Here is a 17,726-nt window from a genome sequence, read left to right on the forward strand (position 1 = left end):
AGTGTCCTGCACAGTGTGACCTCCCAAGAGCAGATAAACAAAACCTCGCCTTCGGTGCACAGCTTTCATTGCTGGCAGGCTTAATAAAGAGAGGGGAGTTTGTGCAGTGATAAATGCCAGAGGAAAGCAGAAGAATCAGTGGTGGGGTTTTTTTAAATAAATAAACATATATGAAGACAAGGGATATGCAAGGAATAAAGTACGAGGAAAGGGCCAGGAAAACTTCTGCTGATGCTTGGCACATGCCTATCCCTAAGGAATATCCAGTGAAAAATACTTGAGAACCCTTCAGACAGCTGCATGCATCTTACAATTTAATTAATTGTTCTTCTGATCTAAAATACTCTTTGTCTTTGTACTTTTTAACACCAGGAGGTTGTGCACTTCACTGTTGCATTTTAATTTGTACATTTGTGTAACAAGATGTGTAACAAACAGGTCAGCAGTCTCTTAGACAAGATGGTTAAATATGCAACTCTGGGAATGTGTTGCATGAGACTCCCTAGACAGCAGATATTTTGCCTTAAGGCACTGGAGGAGCTTTTGCCAGTTATTGAGAATACTCCACTTTAACAGTTTTATTTCAGGTTCGGAAACAAAAAAGGTTTGGCTACTCTGCTTTTGTGCTTGAACTAGTTTTTCCTTTCTTTTTTTTTTTAATCCTTCTTGCCATGACTCTCTCCTGTGACCGTTTATGCAAAACCTTTTCTTAATGCTATTTTTAAAATCCGCTGAGTTTCCCTTGTCCGTCATAGCATAATTCTTCAAAGAACTCCACAAGGTTAGTTGAGCATGAAGTCCCCTGCCTGATTCTTAGTGGCCCTCCTTACTCAATATGTGCTTATCCAGGTGCTGACCAGTCATTCCCTTAAGCTGGCCTCCTCCAAGACTTTCCCCAGCAGTGATGTTTGAAGTTAATAGCCTTTTTTGCTTCCTGCTTTGCCCCGTGATCCTTTTCTTTAAAGAAAACTTTAAAAGGTTTTTTTTCCACTTTTCCAACCATTTGCAGTTTCCTGTGTTTCGTTCTTGGGGTGGGGAAAAAAAAATACAAAGGCTTGCCAGCTTCCTCTACAACCTGGGGGTGCATGTTTGTCTGGACCACCATGCTTTTCCTACAGTAATTGCATCTAACTTTTTATAATTCTGTTATCTGTGAATTACCTATAGCTTCTCAGTCGTTCCTGGAAAATTGACCGCCAACTTGGGCATATCTCCACCCTCTTTCTCTGTAAAGACAGAGGCAAAGTAATTCTATTTTTTTTCTCCCCTCTAAAGTAAGGTCTGTAGTTTAAGTTCCCCTGGTTCTCTTGTCCTCAATGTATTATGCTTGTATTTAAATGTGTATTTTTTAAAAATGTCTTACTAAAATTCTCTGCAATTTGTCTCTTATTCTTCCTTGTTTTTAAAACTTGTCTAGTGTTTCATAGTATCTTAATATTTAAAAGTCCGTGTTTACCTTCCCACTGAATTTTACCACATTTGTTTGTTAAGTCTTTGCTTTTCCTATCTTGTTTAAGGGTATGATTTTAACTTAAAGGAAAATTCTCCAAGCTACAAGTGGTAAAGTATTTCAAAAATAGGCTATAAAGACACAGGCTATCCAGATGAGGAAGAATGCTATATATACTGAAAATTTGTAATTCAGAACTTTTGTAATAAAAACTGTAAGGAATATTAATTTTGAGCCATCAATATGAAATACAAGAACAACTTGTTAGAATTATTTTTTTATGATTGCATTATTCCTTAAAGATACTAGATGGAGTTTGTATATTAGGTTATTTAATTGTTGTAAGTTTTAGAACTGTGTAAAGCTAGCAGTAAGTAAAAAGCCTTCAATTATATGCAGACTTAACCTCAGAAAAGCCTTTTGTGGAGAATAACAAGCCTATGTTTTTTAATTGTAGAATAATACTACCCCTGGAGCAATGACACGGCGCAACACATATGTTTGTAGTGAAAGAACCACTGCTGATAGGCATTCAGTGATACAAAATGGCAAGGAGAACAGGTATATGAAATGTCTTCCTATGGTGTATGTCCCTTGTCTTCACCTTTCCAAAAAATTGTAATGCCTAATTTAAAAGTAAATGATATTCTAATGTAGTTCTTAATGAAAGGTGAGTACAGATCTTTGGTTATGGAGTACCTTGTAAGTATGTCGGAGTTTGGGGGGTTTTTCCTGTATTGAATTTTATATTCTATACTTAGAATGTAAAAGGAAGTTTCTGGTTAAATACATGAAAAATTTGTAGCAGCCTTCATCTTAAATCTGTTGTGAACTCCTGTGGCCAAACAGCACATGCTTGCAGAAGAGCCTTGTTTAGTGTCAGACTGCAAAGTCCATCTCTCTTGAGCCATTCTCTTTTTAGATTTCACTCTCAACTCTGCTTCACTGGGATTATTTGAAATACCATTTTTGCTGCAAAGTCTGAGGGAGAAGGTAATTTTTTGTGAGCAAAGATGAAATAGTGATAGGCCATTGTCTTGGACTAATAATGTTCCTTGCTGATAGTCTGGCAGTCTAACTGTTTCCCAGGATTTACAGAATTCAGCTCCTTCCCTCCTCAGGGTATCTCCATATTCTGAGTGAAAACACAGAAATAACAAATTTCTTTTCACTTTACTGAATGAAACCCTGAGTAGAGCATGCAATGGAACTGGAGCTAACCACTTCATGTGTTGGCACTGTGGTCATGTCTACTGCCATCCTGTGAAGACTGAGAAGAGCTGTTGGAAATAATATTATAGTGAAAGTAGATATCAGGTATACAGTAGCAGTTGGGAGGAATACCACCAGATTTCCTGGCTGGCTGAGGGTATTTTAATTTCCAGCCCTTCTTCTCTGAATTTTACTACTGTCAAAAGCTGGTAACAATTAAGTAGTTAATCCTTGCCAGGAGAGCCATATAGCTGGTACTTAAAGGAATGTGTACCCCTCTCCTACTCTTCCCAATTTTCTCTACCCCTTCCTTATTTTATGATATTTTGTAAATGGTGGGAGGAAAATTCCTATTTTCTAACTTGTGGTGAAGTTGGCAGAAGATCTGCCATTTTTTGCACAAAATTTTTCCCCCTCCTTTTGGCAGTTGATAGGAAGAGTGGTGAAATTGTGATGTTGGATGGAAAGCCTGTCTGTTCCCTGTTTGATTCCTGGAGCCTAGGGATAAAGAACTTGATTTTGACCCTGTCTCTTCCTCCTAGCTTTCTGCAAGTGGAAAGTGATTAAGGAAAGAGTCAAGTATAAGTCTGAAGACTGCCAAAAGTGTAGTTGGCCAGCTGGGCCTGCAGTCACCTGTCTTGTGAAGTACAGCACAGCTACTTGGTACTGTCTCTTAGTGTGTCTGTCTCAGCCTTCATTGGTTACTCCTTATTAGTGTTACCAAATTGTTTCAATTAAAGTTCTCCATTTATAGCTTTTTTTCTTCCCAAACACTCTTTGAAAAAATGAATCTTTCTGTCCATAATAGTTTTGATAATTTTTTATTATTTAACTACTTGGATTATTACAATTTTTGTTCACCCTTAAACTAGTATCTTTGCAATATCTTGTCTACAATTTCCGTATTACATTTTTAAAAGTTATTAGATACTGTTTACTAGGAATGCTTGAGATTTAGATGTTCCCTTAATTTGGGAGTAAGTTTATACTCATAAGGAGCTATCTTGTGAAGTAAATTTTTTCCCCGGCTTTGAGTTTCTCAGCAAACTGATGTTTTTCTGGTTTGTCACATATAGGCCTTAATCTCAAAGTTAAGACTGAGTAGCACTTAACAACTACATTAGTTGTGTTTTATATTCATAATTGGTTATCCTTGTGTAATTTGCCTTTTATTGTCAGTATGATATTTAAACATCATTTGCTTTTTCTACAAACTATCCTTATTTGGGTCATTTGAAATGTCTGAGAATTTATATTTTCACAGTCAAGTAAAAAATGTCTTTATAGCTTTTATCATGCGTTTTTTGATTACTACATTGATTACTCTTTATAGAAGGTTTAAAAGAGAAAAGGTAATGAGAATGCATTGTTAACTGTATTACAGTTGGAGACTTGTCATTGTCTGAAACGCTTCAATACTAAACTGCATGTTTATTTTGGCACAGTTTCAGAATTACTGTGATTTGGCACAGAATTCAGAATTTACATTTGAATGTATTCTGTTGCTGTAACTGGGTAAAGCATTGACTGGTCACATGAAATGCAGGGACCTTTAATGCAGGAAAAATCAACATGGCTATTGATGGGACTGGCTCTTCAGAATTAATCTTTAATTAATATTTTACTCTCAGCTTGGCAGAAAGTAACTCTAGAAACTTGGGGGTTTTTTTCTTCTGTGAAGCAAGATATGAAGTTGAACCTGGGCTTTGTCCATATCCAAGGTTTCATTTAAAATTACTTCTGTGGTTTTGAAATGTCTATTGGTGGCAAGTGTTACAAGCAGGAGTAATTGCTGTAAATGATTTGTTACAGATTGGATTTTAGATTTTCCATAGCTAGTCAAATACTGAATGTGACCCACTGAAAACTTGGGAGACTTACCGTAAAAGGCAAGGTGCACACAGTTAAAATCTCTATTTTTTCTGTAGAGGAAGTGTTAAAACATTGCTTGTTCTGTTTTTATCTTGCACATTGAATTCTGAGAAGGCACTATTTCTGAAAGTATGAAGACTTTAAAGAGTCAGTAGTCAGTAGATCTGATGTTGGAGAGAGTAGTCTTGAAGACCCAGAGTGGTAGAAGCAAAGAGTTGTAAGTCTCTCATCTCTACTTTGACACATTGTGTGGCTGACACAAGCATTCTGCTGGAGATGACTCTGTTGGCTTTCCTCCAAAGCCTGAGCATTAATTAACGCACTTGGGGACTCATGAAACACTCTTCATAATGATAAGCAATTGCTTTAAATCATTTGTAACACAAATGATTTACAACAGCTTCAGATTTTTAATAAGCCGTGGCACTAATTGGTGATTGTTAGTTCACTGTTCCTGTGTTCCCAGGCTAGTAATCCAAGGAAGCTGATTTCTAGCAAAGCATCAGAGGAAGAGAAGGTCCCTGATTGATACCTTTAGATGTCACATCTTTGGAGGCAGGTGACTGAATAGAACTTGGGTCTTGTGTTGTAAAACTAGATTCTTTATCTTTTGCAGCAAATATAGAGGAAAGGAGCTGGAAGAGCTTGAGAGGCTAGTGACCAGTTACGTGACTTCAGGGTATTAGTTTTGAGATGAATGTTCATTTTCTTAAAATTTCTTAATACCCTGGGGTAATGTAAATGCTGGGCCTGTATTGAAGGCTTCATTGTAAGTAGTGCTTGTAGTTGTCATCCTGATGGATTCAGCATTGTTGAGATGTGTGCATGATTCAGATGAAGTTTTTCAGATCCGGAAAAGTTAAAAACAAACCAAAACCAAATCTGAGCTGTGTGGTGTTTTGTACTAATGCTTTGGGAGCTGAGCCAGAGAAGGTGGGTGAGCTGACACTTGTAGCTGCACTAGCATTCTCCTCTCCAAAGTCTGGTGTACCAGAATTCGGTAACAGGACTTGAGTTTGTGTGTGTAACCATGAAGTAACTTGAAAGTGAACATGCAGTGTCATGAAACTGTCACTGAGAATTACTGAATTCTTAACCTCGAGCAATATTTTTGAATTACAATTGTCTTACTTTTAAAGCAAACTTCAGATGAATGACATGGTGGTGTAGTCTGAAAGGCCCAAAACATCTTGTGGCCTCTCACTTTTCTTCTATCCTTATCATTACTATGTAATGTGAAGGCTGCAAAGAGTATTTTGGCCTAAAGAAATAAGTAAATTTAATGCTCCTGTTTGAACATATTATACAGCTGGCAGCTTATTGGCCATTCTAAGACGGTGCTCTATAGTTTCCTTCAAAGCCTGAATGGTAATTTGAAGAATTAAATGTTCATGGTCAAGCAATACAAGATGCTCTTCAAAAGTCATTCCTCTTTCTTCAGAGAACAGCAAGCAATGTTCAGTGTCTACTACGCATACAGGTTCATTATTAGCAGCCTTTTTCTTTTGGCCTCTCTGGAGTTGTTAAAGATCATGATATTTTTGGTTTGAATTGTATCTGTGAAGTCCCTCAGTTATCTGATGTAGATTTGACAGCTTGCCCAACTTTCACTTATTTCTTTTAACATGGATGCATTCTGAAAACAAAGGATTTCACTGTAGTAATGGAGCTATCGTCAGTCTTTTGGAAAGTGCATTTGGTGGGGGTTTTAATGCATTATTTACTGTTAAGAGCAATACAAGTTACATCAGTGCTTTATCCTAGAGCTTTGGCATAGAATTCTGAGTTATTCAGGTTCTGTACATCAAGGAGGGTATCACTGCAAACTAATGCTAATGGTAAGAGCATGGTCACTTATAGATGTCCAGTGCCATGTAAGTAAGGATGCTTTTTAAGGGGAGTATAGGGTAGTTACTGCTGTTTACATAGAAGAGGAGGGCTGTTAGAGTTCTTGTTCTTTGATAAACCAGTTAATAGAAGGAAAAGTTTGCTTTTTTTTTTCTATGCAGTAGTTTGTTGTTGGTCCATCATGCTCTTCTTTCTGCCTCTGCCTGAACCCAAACCCCCTCGCAGCCTGACAGAAATGTTCGCTTACGCAGCTAGCCCTGCTTCAGTTTGTACCACATCCTTCTCCAGTGTTCGGCTGCGACATCAGAAGTCGATGTCCATGTCAGCCTCTGTGCACACGAAGATGATGTTGCCTCCAATAGACAATGGCGCAGATAACTTCAGGCCTATGTAAGAACCAGAAATCGTTGTGACACTAACTTATACCCACTGCTTCTTAACTTTGTGCTGTGGAATTTTAGTCCTAGATTGTTCTAGTATATTTTGCCCACAAGATGTGTGTTTCCTCATTTTTTTAGTCTCGTTTACATTTGTCTTGTGGTGTGTCAGGCTGTCTGTGACATAATCCTGCAATAGTGAACCTTAATTTTTTTCCTATTGTTAGGAGTATTGGACATTCCCTATTGTCAAAGTTTGTGGGGACTTAAACTGTGTATCCTGAAGGACTTCACTACTTGGAGCGGTTCGCTTGTAGAGAATTTTGTGTAGGATACTTTCAAATTAGCAAGACTTTCAAAGATGTATGTACAGAATGTGGAGGGAGAGACATTAAAGTTACCTATTCTCTTTCCTGGGAGGAAACTTTACTGGTCTATTCTTTTATCAGTCTTCTCAGTGAAACATTGTAGGCCTGGTTTATCTGGTCTTTTCCAGGATACTCCTGTTGCACTTTTCTGCCTATGTAGGTTTCTGTTTCGGCAGCCTCTTAATCCTAACTTCTTACAAGTTTTGATTCCATACAGTGCTGTAATAATGTTGGTATTTCCAACCTTGGCCTATATAAAAGTGTCTGCTTATGCTTTACTGTAGAACATAGTGTTTTGTGTTTCCTGCTGCGCCGCAGTGCCTGTGTGAAGGCGTTCTAGCATTGGTTTTTTTTGTTTTCTGCCCTAGCACTATTCCTGATCAGAGAACTCCTGTTGCTTCAACTCACAGCATTAGCAGTGCGACCACCCCTGACCGTATTCGTTTCCCCAGAGGAACGGCCAGCCGGAGCACGTTCCACGGGCAGCTCCGCGAGCGCCGCACCGCCACCTACAACGGCCCGCCCGCCTCGCCCAGCCTGTCCCACGAGGCGACGCCGCTCTCACAGACCCGCACCCGGGGCTCCACTAATCTCTTTAGTAAACTAACTTCAAAACTAACAAGAAGGTAAGCCTCTAAAAATGCCAGTGCAATGTTCCTGTCTTTTTTTTCCTTTTTATAGTAGAAATACCTCATTGCTTTGGTAGTTTTGTCCACGTTTACTGATTAATAGCTTAAATTCTGCAACTTAAAATGCAGTTGCTTATGATTTTTTCATAGTTCTATTTTGGTTACAGAAGCCATTTGTTTTTGGGAGTTGAATCAAATGGGATTAAATGTGAGATAGTTTAGTCTATGCTGTTTCTTCTGTGCTCTTCAAGCTCAAATGAATGAGGTACGAATGCTGCAGAGATGAAACATTTCAGCTCAGTTGAAAAGTTGTTCAGTGGCTGCATAGTCCATCTGTAGATGGCATAAACTGGGATCTAGTCTAGATATTTGATGTAGCATTAGAAGCTCAGGTTGTGTTTCCCAGTCACTTAGTCCATCAGTGTTTTCCGCATAACCTTGCTGGCAGCACAGAAATAGAAATATTCTGGGGCAGGAGACAAAAGCTTCTGTTGGCAGTAGTGCTGCCATGAGCTATCTTAAAGTAATGGCAGTATTAGGATTTGAGTCTAGGCAGGAGTCTGGTCAAACCTTGAAAAGCTTATTCCTATTTTGGCCTTTAGTTCATGGGCAGATTGTGTTTGGTGTGAAGGCACTGTGGTCTAGCCAAAGTCTAGCTTCAGCAGGTGTTGTTCCCGCACTAACAGTTTTTAATCTAATTGAACTTCTAATTTCAAATCCGTGTATGATTTAGATTAGTTACTATAAACCCTGAAATTGAAAATCATGGTTTTTCCTTCTGTATTTAAAACCTGTCAGTTCCCATACCACATACATCAGACCACTGATCTCCACAACTTGCATTTTAAGATAAGCTTCATCAAGCTTTTGTACACTCCGTATCAGGTGAAGTTTTTTGGACAAGATCATTCTGATCTTGGCCTGCTAGCTTTTGTTTTAAGCTTATACCACATCAGCAGCAAGCCATTTCCTTCCTGTCTATTTTATGACTATAGATGCCTCACTCTCAGTATCCCCTTTGCAGTCTCCCATTCCTACAAAATAATGCTAAGCCAGACTCCAGTTTTTCACAAATGGCTGAGTTCAGTTTAGAGTGTGAACTTCTTTAAAAATGTAGAAGTTGCTTCTGTGCAAAACAAAAACATGACAGTCTAGCCTTTGATAAATGTTTTAATTTGCTCAGTTCTCTGCCAGGTAACACTTCCCTGGGAAACACTATTCTCTAGGAAATTTGGTTTGGGTTTTTTCCCCTTATTTTTATGTTGAGAGAGAGAGATGTTTAATTTGAATATTTTTTTAAGAGTTAAGCCATCTGCTTTATGTCAAGCGAGGTCTTAATGAGCCACATCCTTTTGGCACTTCTTTCTTTCTGTACTTTTGTTTGTCATATCCTTGCTTAATTTTCCATCTGACGTTCCAAATGTGGACACTCAAACTGTGAACATGCAAACTTTTCACTCAGTTGTTTAGGCAGCATTCAAGCTTCTATCATTACCTCTGAGTTTCAACTTTTGCAGTGCAGTGTGGTTTTCTTGAAGAAGTCTTTCCCCGTGGCTTTTGACAGTAGTTTAAATTCCATCTGGTCTTGATTAAATAACATGCAGTTGTAACACAATAGCACAGTTACAGATGATTTGTTTGCACTTGGAGGATGTCTTGCAGTTGGGGCTCTGTTACATGCAGTGCTGTACAAACTACAGAGGAGGTGGATAGTGCCACTGAAGGACATGGTTATGTTTCTTCCTGTTAAATAAATGTTTTAAACCTTAAAACTTGTTAATTTATTGTAGCATTCTCTATGGGGAATCAGAATTCCTTTGGTTATAAACTACTTATATTCTGGTGTAGGCAATTGTTACAGCTTCTGCCACTAAAATAGCTAAATATTTAAGGCAGCTTTTGGTACAACATGGCTGACCTAATGTTATGAAGAAAGGAAGAAACCTAACTCTGAAGATACTCAAGATATAATTATAGTAGAGTTACTGATTTTTGCTTTCTATGGTAAATATATGAAGAAAATCCAAACATATTTTTACCTGACCTTGCAGATTTCGAGTTTCAAAGTGTTTTGACACCAGTATGTATTTTAATTCATAATAAATACTGGTGACATATTTCCCAGAAAAAATTGAAAGTAGCAGTGCCAAGAGTTTTACTCTTCAGCCCCTAAATAACCTGCCTAATCTGAGAATGTATTGAAGTGTAATTTGATTGTGCATTTTAAATGAGATCTTTTTGCATGTTTCTCTCTAAATGCCTTTTTCAATTTATTTTGTACAAAATTTTTTGTTAATTGTTGTTTTGGCTTAATTTCTTTTAGAAACATGTCATTCAGGTTTATCAAAAGGTAGGATTTATTTATATTTTAAAAAAAGTGGCTCCTGCAATTAACAAAAGATTTGGCTTTTCTAGCCTTGGTTTTCTGAAAACTAAACTTCCTGCTGAGAACTAAATACTTTCTTTCTTCAGAGGAAAGCATAGAATAAATCCATTAACTCATGATGATACCTAAGAATCTGTGGCACCATCTGTGTTGTATAACAAGATGCTAAGCATGCCTTGTGAATTCCTCTTTCTTTGATAGAGTTGGTAGTGCCAAAGTAATTCTGTTCTCTGTACTAATACACTTAGCATGCTTATGTTTGAAGAATGAGGTGTTTGATAACAATGATGAAAGTATAAACAAAACATAAGGTTGCAAGCAAATAAAGGTAAGTGATGTTAAATTCTCTCTCTGTTTTATGATATTGAAGAGAAAAAAAAGGTTTGAAGTATTGCCTGCAGCTGAGCACAGTTTTGAGTTGAACAGTTTTGTGTGTTAGACTGAATGAAGATTCAATAGTTGTGTATTTATTTTAAAATGGGCTGCATTTGTTGAAGTGAGTTGCAGCTGAAGTGCAAACAGAGCACTTCAATTTTAAACAAAAAGTACATTTATGCAAATTCATCAACAAAAGGGGAAAAGCTCAGAAGTCTGATTCACATTTCAAGCCAAAGGATTTCATTTAGTTTTGCAATTTGGGAATGAATCAAGCTGCTATATATCTCATTAATCCACTATGATTCATGAAAATTGCTTACACAATTTTGATGCACAGGTAAATTTTCCAGTAACATTTTGTAATAGCCTATTTAGTTGTACCATGTCTTGGAACTTCTTAAAGGGTGGTACTTCCAATTTCCTGCTGCTGATCAAAACCAGGGAGATGGGGCCAAACACCAGGCATATGTTTTAACTTTCAGAATACAAGGCTATTCTTGTGACTGTAATTTGGAGTTAGACTGTTTCAAAGAAATGCTTAGATTAGGGAGTCCTAAGATATGTAAATTGCTGCCTAAATGTGGATTTATTATGTACAGTGCAAGGCTAAAGGTACCCTACCTGATTAACTGAGTAAACTCCATGCCATGGTGATAATAATCAGTGCTCTTCCAAACATGTCTGTGTTTGGAACTGGTGTTGGTTGGCTTGGCTGGCATTGTCACTGCTGACTTGAGAAAATGCCACAACTTAGTTAAGGAAAGAAACCATACAACTCAACATACAGGTGGAACTGAGCAGTGCCAGTGGCTTTAACCCATCGTGCATCGTGAGCTGTGGGTGCAGACCACGTCTAAAACAAAGGGTTGTGATCTGTGCAACCCTCCACAACCAGATGCATCTGCGTTTGTTCTGAAGAAAGACAGGGAATGCTAATATGAGTACAGTTTTAAACTAGAGGGTTACTGTTTCAATTTGGGACTTCAGGTAATTTTTAGACAATTTCTAAAAAATTACATTTGACTTGGGGCCAGAAGTCTTAGACCATTGTGGACCTATCTGCTACAGCTTCCACAAATACATCTTTTTGAATACAAAATTTGCAAAGCCTTACACCACCTACACAGGACCAGAGTGTGCTTTTTAAATTCTGTTTTAAATGTGCGTGGTGTCCCTCCATACCTGATCTGTATGTAGGTACAAAAACTGAAAATGCTGGGGCTTTTGGCAGCTTCTCCTGGCTGTATTTGCTATGAATCCTACCTGAGCTCACTGTTCTGAAAGAATTATGGTAACCCAGTAGCACGTATACAAAGTGCCACAACATCAGTTCTAGGGAGCTGAATGAAAGTAGATAATCAGTCACTCCTTGTTAAACTGCTGACTTTTACTAGTGTACTCAGTACACAGAGGTTATCAAATATATATATATATGTGTGAGTGTATATATATATATATATATTTTGTACTATGCACTGTGTCTGCCAATCTGCATATTGTGGAAGTCTTAACTTTTTTTTTCTGACAGCAAAAATGACTCAATGTTCTGGATTTCATTGCAGCATCATTTCTACATTTCCATAAATTGATCTCATTTTATCATCTTGCACTTTTTGTTGGTTTTCAGTATCTTTTTAGACAGTTTTCTTTGTGTTTACTTGGATATTTAAAATAGCATACAAAGATGTAAAGAACAGGAAACACAGCATAACTCAGGACAGATGTGTGGAAACAATCAAATTTGTGAAAGCCCTTCATAAAGCATGAGGCAGATAATGTGTAGGCATGGCATGACAAATGAGAACACAGCTTGCCTATGTATTTGTTCCTTTCTCAGGACCAAGAAGCGTCTTGGTCCATAAAATCAGTTTATGTAAAACACAAGCAAAAGCAGAAAATTCAGAGCATAAACTAGCACAGAAGTGAAGATTGTATTAGCAAGTGAGGAGGCCTCAGGGCTGCATCTGACTCACAAACTCCAACCAAAACAATCCTGGCAGTACAGTAAGTGAGTGTTCCCAGAGCAACAGTGTTGGGCTGTAGAGCTGGACCATAACAGTGTTTGTCATGAAGGAAGGAGCACCTTGAGAGACTGGCACAGCTCTCCTAAGCTTGGCATGGTGGCTCATATTTGAGGTTGTGTGTCACTTTATGCAGTTCCTCCTGCTCAGTGAATGGAACTTTGATGCATGGAAAAACTGCGCAAAGTGAGGATTTTCTGAGAGGCTTCCATGAGAATGTTTATTATTTCAAAGTGGCAGGTATATTCTAAAAATGACCTTTCTTAGATTTAGAGTACAATGGTTTAAAAACTGAACACTTTGGCTCAATTTCAAACTGAAAAGGGTGTTAGAACATCATTAGGGATTTTTCCTTACAGACTTTTCTGGACAGATTCCAGCAACAGTAAGGCTATTCATTGTTGGGGAAACTGGTTGTGCTCTGATTTTCTACAACCTTTGGCACATTTCAGAACAAAACACAAAAAAACCCCACAAAAATCCATAAATGTTTGCAGCTTGTAACAAAGCTGCCATCTTCCACTTTGTAGGAACACAGAAGGCTCTTTGAAGTTCAAGTACTCTTAATTTTCAGTCGAGGAGTGTTTTCTAACTTGTTGGTTGCTTTGCCCAGTGAAACAATCATCAGAATGGGATGGATCTGTTCAGTTGGTACATATGGTGATTCCTGCCTACCTCTTTTTTGGTCCTGTAGAGCTGTCACAGGGGATGACTTTGTGACTCTGTATATACTGACATGAAAAATCTTTTTCCACCTTCTCCTATATCCGCCATAGATTAATAGCACGAGATCTCATGAAAATAACTGCAATAACTGCCCACTTTGCACTGGGGCTTCCCAGTTGTTTTCTTCTCATTTTTTCTGTATCTTCTTTGCTTGTGGCAGCTGTTCATTTGTCACTGGTGGTGTCCCTGTTGTACTGTGAGCTGTGTGGTACCTCAGAGAGCAGGGTTCTGATCAGATGCTGCCATGACAAGCAGCTCACAGCTGAGCAATTCTGCACCCTGTTAAGTGCAGTTGCTTTGCAGTGGCACCTGAGTTGAATTTGGGCCAGCTCTGTGGCCTGTGCAGCCAGTGCTGCCACCCTGCCCCTCACAGTGCCAGCAATAGTGCCTGGCCCTGTGACAGGGACTCCCAGAGTCACCTTGCAAGGCTGATCCCTCACCACAGCCCTCAAAAGGAAGGAAAGGAGGAAATGACACCTTGTAACACCCCCCACACCCTGATATAAATATCACTGTGCATCAGAAAATAAGGTTACTGTCTTATATTCCTGTCCCTAGACACCTGCTACCCAAATTACTGTGTTTGTGTTACTCAGGGAAGCCATGTACTGCCATAGTCTGGGTAAGAGTGTTGTACAGGCAGCATACCTCTGAGCAGAATTAATGCTGATATGTTGAACCATCCTCTTGCAACAATGGGAAGGTAGAGAAAGATAATTTTCCCCTTAATTCTGCTTGACCCTGGGCTTTCAGTAGATGGTAGTGACTAGCAATGTAGCTTTAAGCACTGCAAGAAGACAGAAAGCTTAAGCTTGCTCTTGGGTGGGGAAGCTGCATCCATGTGGGAATTAATAGGATGGTTACCACAACTTGAGAAATCTTGGATTTACCTCTTAAAGTTCTGTTAAAATGTATATGCATCTTCTTCTTTTGCATGAAGGTATTTTGGTATTGTTTAAACACCTCAGATCTGATGTGCATGCAAATACACAAGGTGATCAGACTTGTCTGTAAATAGTTATGGGGACTTTTTGAAATATATACTTTATTCCAGATAAAACTTTTTAAAAATATTAGCCTAAAAATATGTGGGAGTTATATCTCTTTTAGGAGGTACTTACTAAATAATGCAGTCACTTCAATATGCTTTGTAACTTTTTCACATTTTCTGCTTTTAGAACTTCAGATTTATTCAGTGAGTTCTACAGATTTAACATGTAAACATACACTGTTAAAATTAGTTATGGTCGGTTTAAAAACCGTGGTTTATAGACTTCCATTTGGTTTGACAATATGTTACATTCTGAGTTTGGCCTAACCTACCAAGTTCTTTACATCTTTGTTGGTTTGTATTTTAACACACCTTTGGTATGATTGCAGTATCTTTCAGCAACTACTCAGATATTGTATATTGTAGTGTAAGATTTGTCTTCTCTTTCCCACTTCCTTTTGCTTCTGCATTCTTTTCATTGAGGCTCCCGACTGAATATGAGAGGAACGGGAGATTTGAGGGCTCAAGGTGAGGGTAAAATTTTTGTTTAAAATGTTACTTAGGTGAGTTTGAACCTTTCTCCCCTTGGTTATGTGGCATAGTGGCTTCAGGCAGCAGCTTTTGTTTCATGTAAGTCATTAGAACTAAACAAAGAAGCATTTCTGTCTGCAAAACAGCTATTAAAGCACTGACTGACTTGGTTCTAAACTTTCATCTTTCCTTGTTGCCTTTTCCCTTGTGTGATTTTTCTTTTTTTTGCATTTTAGTCATTGTAATTTGCTGTTGTCGTGTAGATGTGTAGATAAGTGGTCTCTAGTGAAGCTGCAAATGTGTGGAATAACCACTGAAGGGTGATAAGATATTTCTCATCTCTGAAATCACAGATAGTTAAATACTTTTCATGTTATACTCTTCTTCCAAAATCAGCATATCAAAAAATACTAGAAATTATCAAACTGCTGGTTTTGCCAACTGTTTTCAAGTAGAAAAAGCTTCCAAAAATGAAATAAGCATTGAATAAAAGTTGGGGTTTTCCCTGGCCTTTTACGACCTTAATAAATTAAAACCTTAAAACAGAATACTCTTTAATTTGCATGATGAATTTTATAACATCTGGCAAATCACATTGCATAGTCCCATGACTCTCACAGTCACAAGAAGTCTTTTAATAGGAGAATTATGAAATAGGTTATATTTGAGAAATATATTTATTTAGTTGTGGCCTTGCTATCACTTTTTATTTATCTTTTTCATAATTGCCTGCTTAATGGTAGTAGAAATAAAACGTGGTGTAACCATTGCCGTCTGTTTCAAAGAGCAGCTTGGCTTAATATGGAGGCTCAACATGAGACCTAAACTGCATGGTTTGGTGTCAGTTAGGTTAGCTATTTTCAAAAAATAGTTAAGTATGACAGTCAATATATTTATCTAAATTTGAAGAGGCAACTGACAGCGTACAAATACTCACAAAGCAAATCCATATTTTGTCCCTGGAGGTCTAAATGTAGTTCTTTGATCTTTAGCTGCCTGACTACTGATTTTATTAAAGTAGAAAAATGTTTGCAAACTAGAAATTTCTGGAACATTTCTTTCCTTTGTCCTGTATAACTTTACGTATCCTTACCGAAGGAAAAGCTTTTTCATTAAAAAAAAAAAAAGCTGCAGATTTGCGAAACACACTCTCAATATTTTGTGCTTCATCTCTTAAAACTGTGACAATAATGGTAACCTCTCACTCACCCATCTTTACAAACTACACTGAAGAGGTGTCTCGTAGTGACTACCAGCTCTCTTCATGCACATCAGTCTCGGAAGCAATTAACTGCAGAGCTGGTAGCTGCAGAAGATTTCATCGCTTTACCTCTGTCAGCCCTTGGTATTTAATGGATTATTGACCAACTTAGGAGGAAGTGTTTCCTCTCTGAAGGCCACCCCCAGAGCCTGCAGTGTGATGTGTCCCCAGGGATCATCTCAAACATGCCCCAGCGCAGGAAGGCCAGAGTGGAACTGAGCCAGCCCAGGCCTGGGGGTTTGTGTTGACCCTGGGCAGCAGGTGGGTGACCCTGGTCCTGCTGTCCTTCCTTCTGCTTGCAGCCAGCTGCTGTGGGCCTCCATGGGTGCTCCCAGGGCTTGTTCTCCCAGCTGCTGCCCAGGAGAAGGTGCAGAGGAACCCCCAGCCCCTTTGTGCATGGGCTCAACCCATTCCCTGTAAGCAGGCACCTCCCATGGCCTGGGCTGAGCACCCTCCTGTCACAGGGAGCTGTTACTTGAATGTTCCAGAAACTTCTAGCACAGAGCTGGTGTTTCAGCTGCCCATGTGGCCTGAGAATACAATTTTGAGCAGAACCTGCCTTAAAATCAAGTCGTAGGTGCTGCATGTAGTTCTGCCTCCAGAAGGTCATTGCCCTCATGCTCCTGAATCCAGTGACTGCCAGCTGTGTCACACCTCAGTGTGCCATACCTTCGTTCCAGCCCCAGCAGCTACAGCTTTCCCCTGACCGTGTGTGTGTACAGCAGCTGGGGAGCGGGGCTGGGCTGCAGCCGGAGCCTCCAGTGCTGCTCTAATCTGGGTGGTGTCCACTGAGTGTTGGCTTCACTAACGTGGCCCCTGGGGAGGGTGGCTGGCCCTGCTCACTCCGAAATTCCTGTCTTTCAGCCGCAATGTAGCTGTGGATCAGAAGGACGAGAACAAGGAAGCCAAGCCTCGGTCACTGCGTTTTACCTGGAGCATGAAAACCACCAGCTCCATGGATCCCAATGACATGATGAGGGAAATACGAAAGGTCCTGGATGCCAATAATTGTGACTATGAACAAAGAGAGCGTTTCTTGCTTTTCTGTGTCCATGGAGATGGGCACGCAGAAAACCTTGTACAGTGGGAGATGGAGGTGTGTAAACTGCCAAGACTGTCCCTGAATGGAGTTCGCTTTAAGCGGATATCGGGAACATCCATAGCTTTCAAAAACATTGCTTCCAAAATTGCCAATGAGTTAAAGCTGTAACAAGAAAAAAATAGTTAAGTTGTAAATTAGTTAGCAATTTAAAGTGTTTTTGAGAATTCCGATGGAAATGTATAGAATAACATTTAGGCAATAACTTCTGCATCCTTCTGAATAGTGATATTAAAAAAAAAGCTGCTGAGCTGGGAGGGAGAGTTGGACTTTTTTATAAGTGCACTACAGCATTAAAGTTGCCTACTATGTAAAATATTACCCCTTCTGCTTTATTTCCATTGCTCCTAAGTCTTTGACAACAAATTGAGACACAGAATATATTCATTTAAATATGCCTCCTGTTTGTGTGGATGTGTGAATGTACAGTATGTGTGTATAATATATAAAGTATTATATGTAAACAATTCATTTACAACATCGAGCTGTACCAGTTCCTCTTTTTGGGCTAATCTTGGTGCTAAAAATTGAAATGGCCAAGGAGGAAACACTTGAGTTAATATTTAAAATGACTGAA

General features: G+C 38.8%; 1 protein-coding gene across 10 annotated transcripts in view; it reads left to right on the top strand.

The window, feature by feature from the left end:
• MARK3 (microtubule affinity regulating kinase 3) overlaps positions 1–17,467 on the top strand; it is a 60,835-nt gene extending 43,368 nt beyond the window's left edge. For 2 of the 10 annotated variants that reach the window (XM_069018352.1, XM_069018353.1), the window contains 6 exons: positions 1,908–2,011; positions 6,608–6,772; positions 7,496–7,753; positions 10,080–10,106; positions 14,742–14,786; positions 16,915–17,467. In XM_069018352.1, the coding sequence (XP_068874453.1) occupies positions 1,908–2,011; positions 6,608–6,772; positions 7,496–7,753; positions 10,080–10,106; positions 14,742–14,786; positions 16,915–17,260 (945 nt within the window). In that variant the 3' untranslated portion in view covers positions 17,261–17,467. The remainder of the gene's footprint in view (positions 1–1,907; positions 2,012–6,607; positions 6,773–7,495; positions 7,754–10,079; positions 10,107–14,741; positions 14,787–16,914) is intronic. The other 8 variants (XM_069018359.1, XM_069018361.1, XM_069018356.1 and 5 more) reach the window with 7 other exon arrangements.
• The last annotated feature ends 259 nt before the right edge of the window (positions 17,468–17,726 follow it).

This window comes from Aphelocoma coerulescens, chromosome 5 (assembly GCF_041296385.1).
Source record: "Aphelocoma coerulescens isolate FSJ_1873_10779 chromosome 5, UR_Acoe_1.0, whole genome shotgun sequence".
Classification (NCBI taxonomy): Eukaryota; Metazoa; Chordata; class Aves; order Passeriformes; family Corvidae; genus Aphelocoma; species Aphelocoma coerulescens.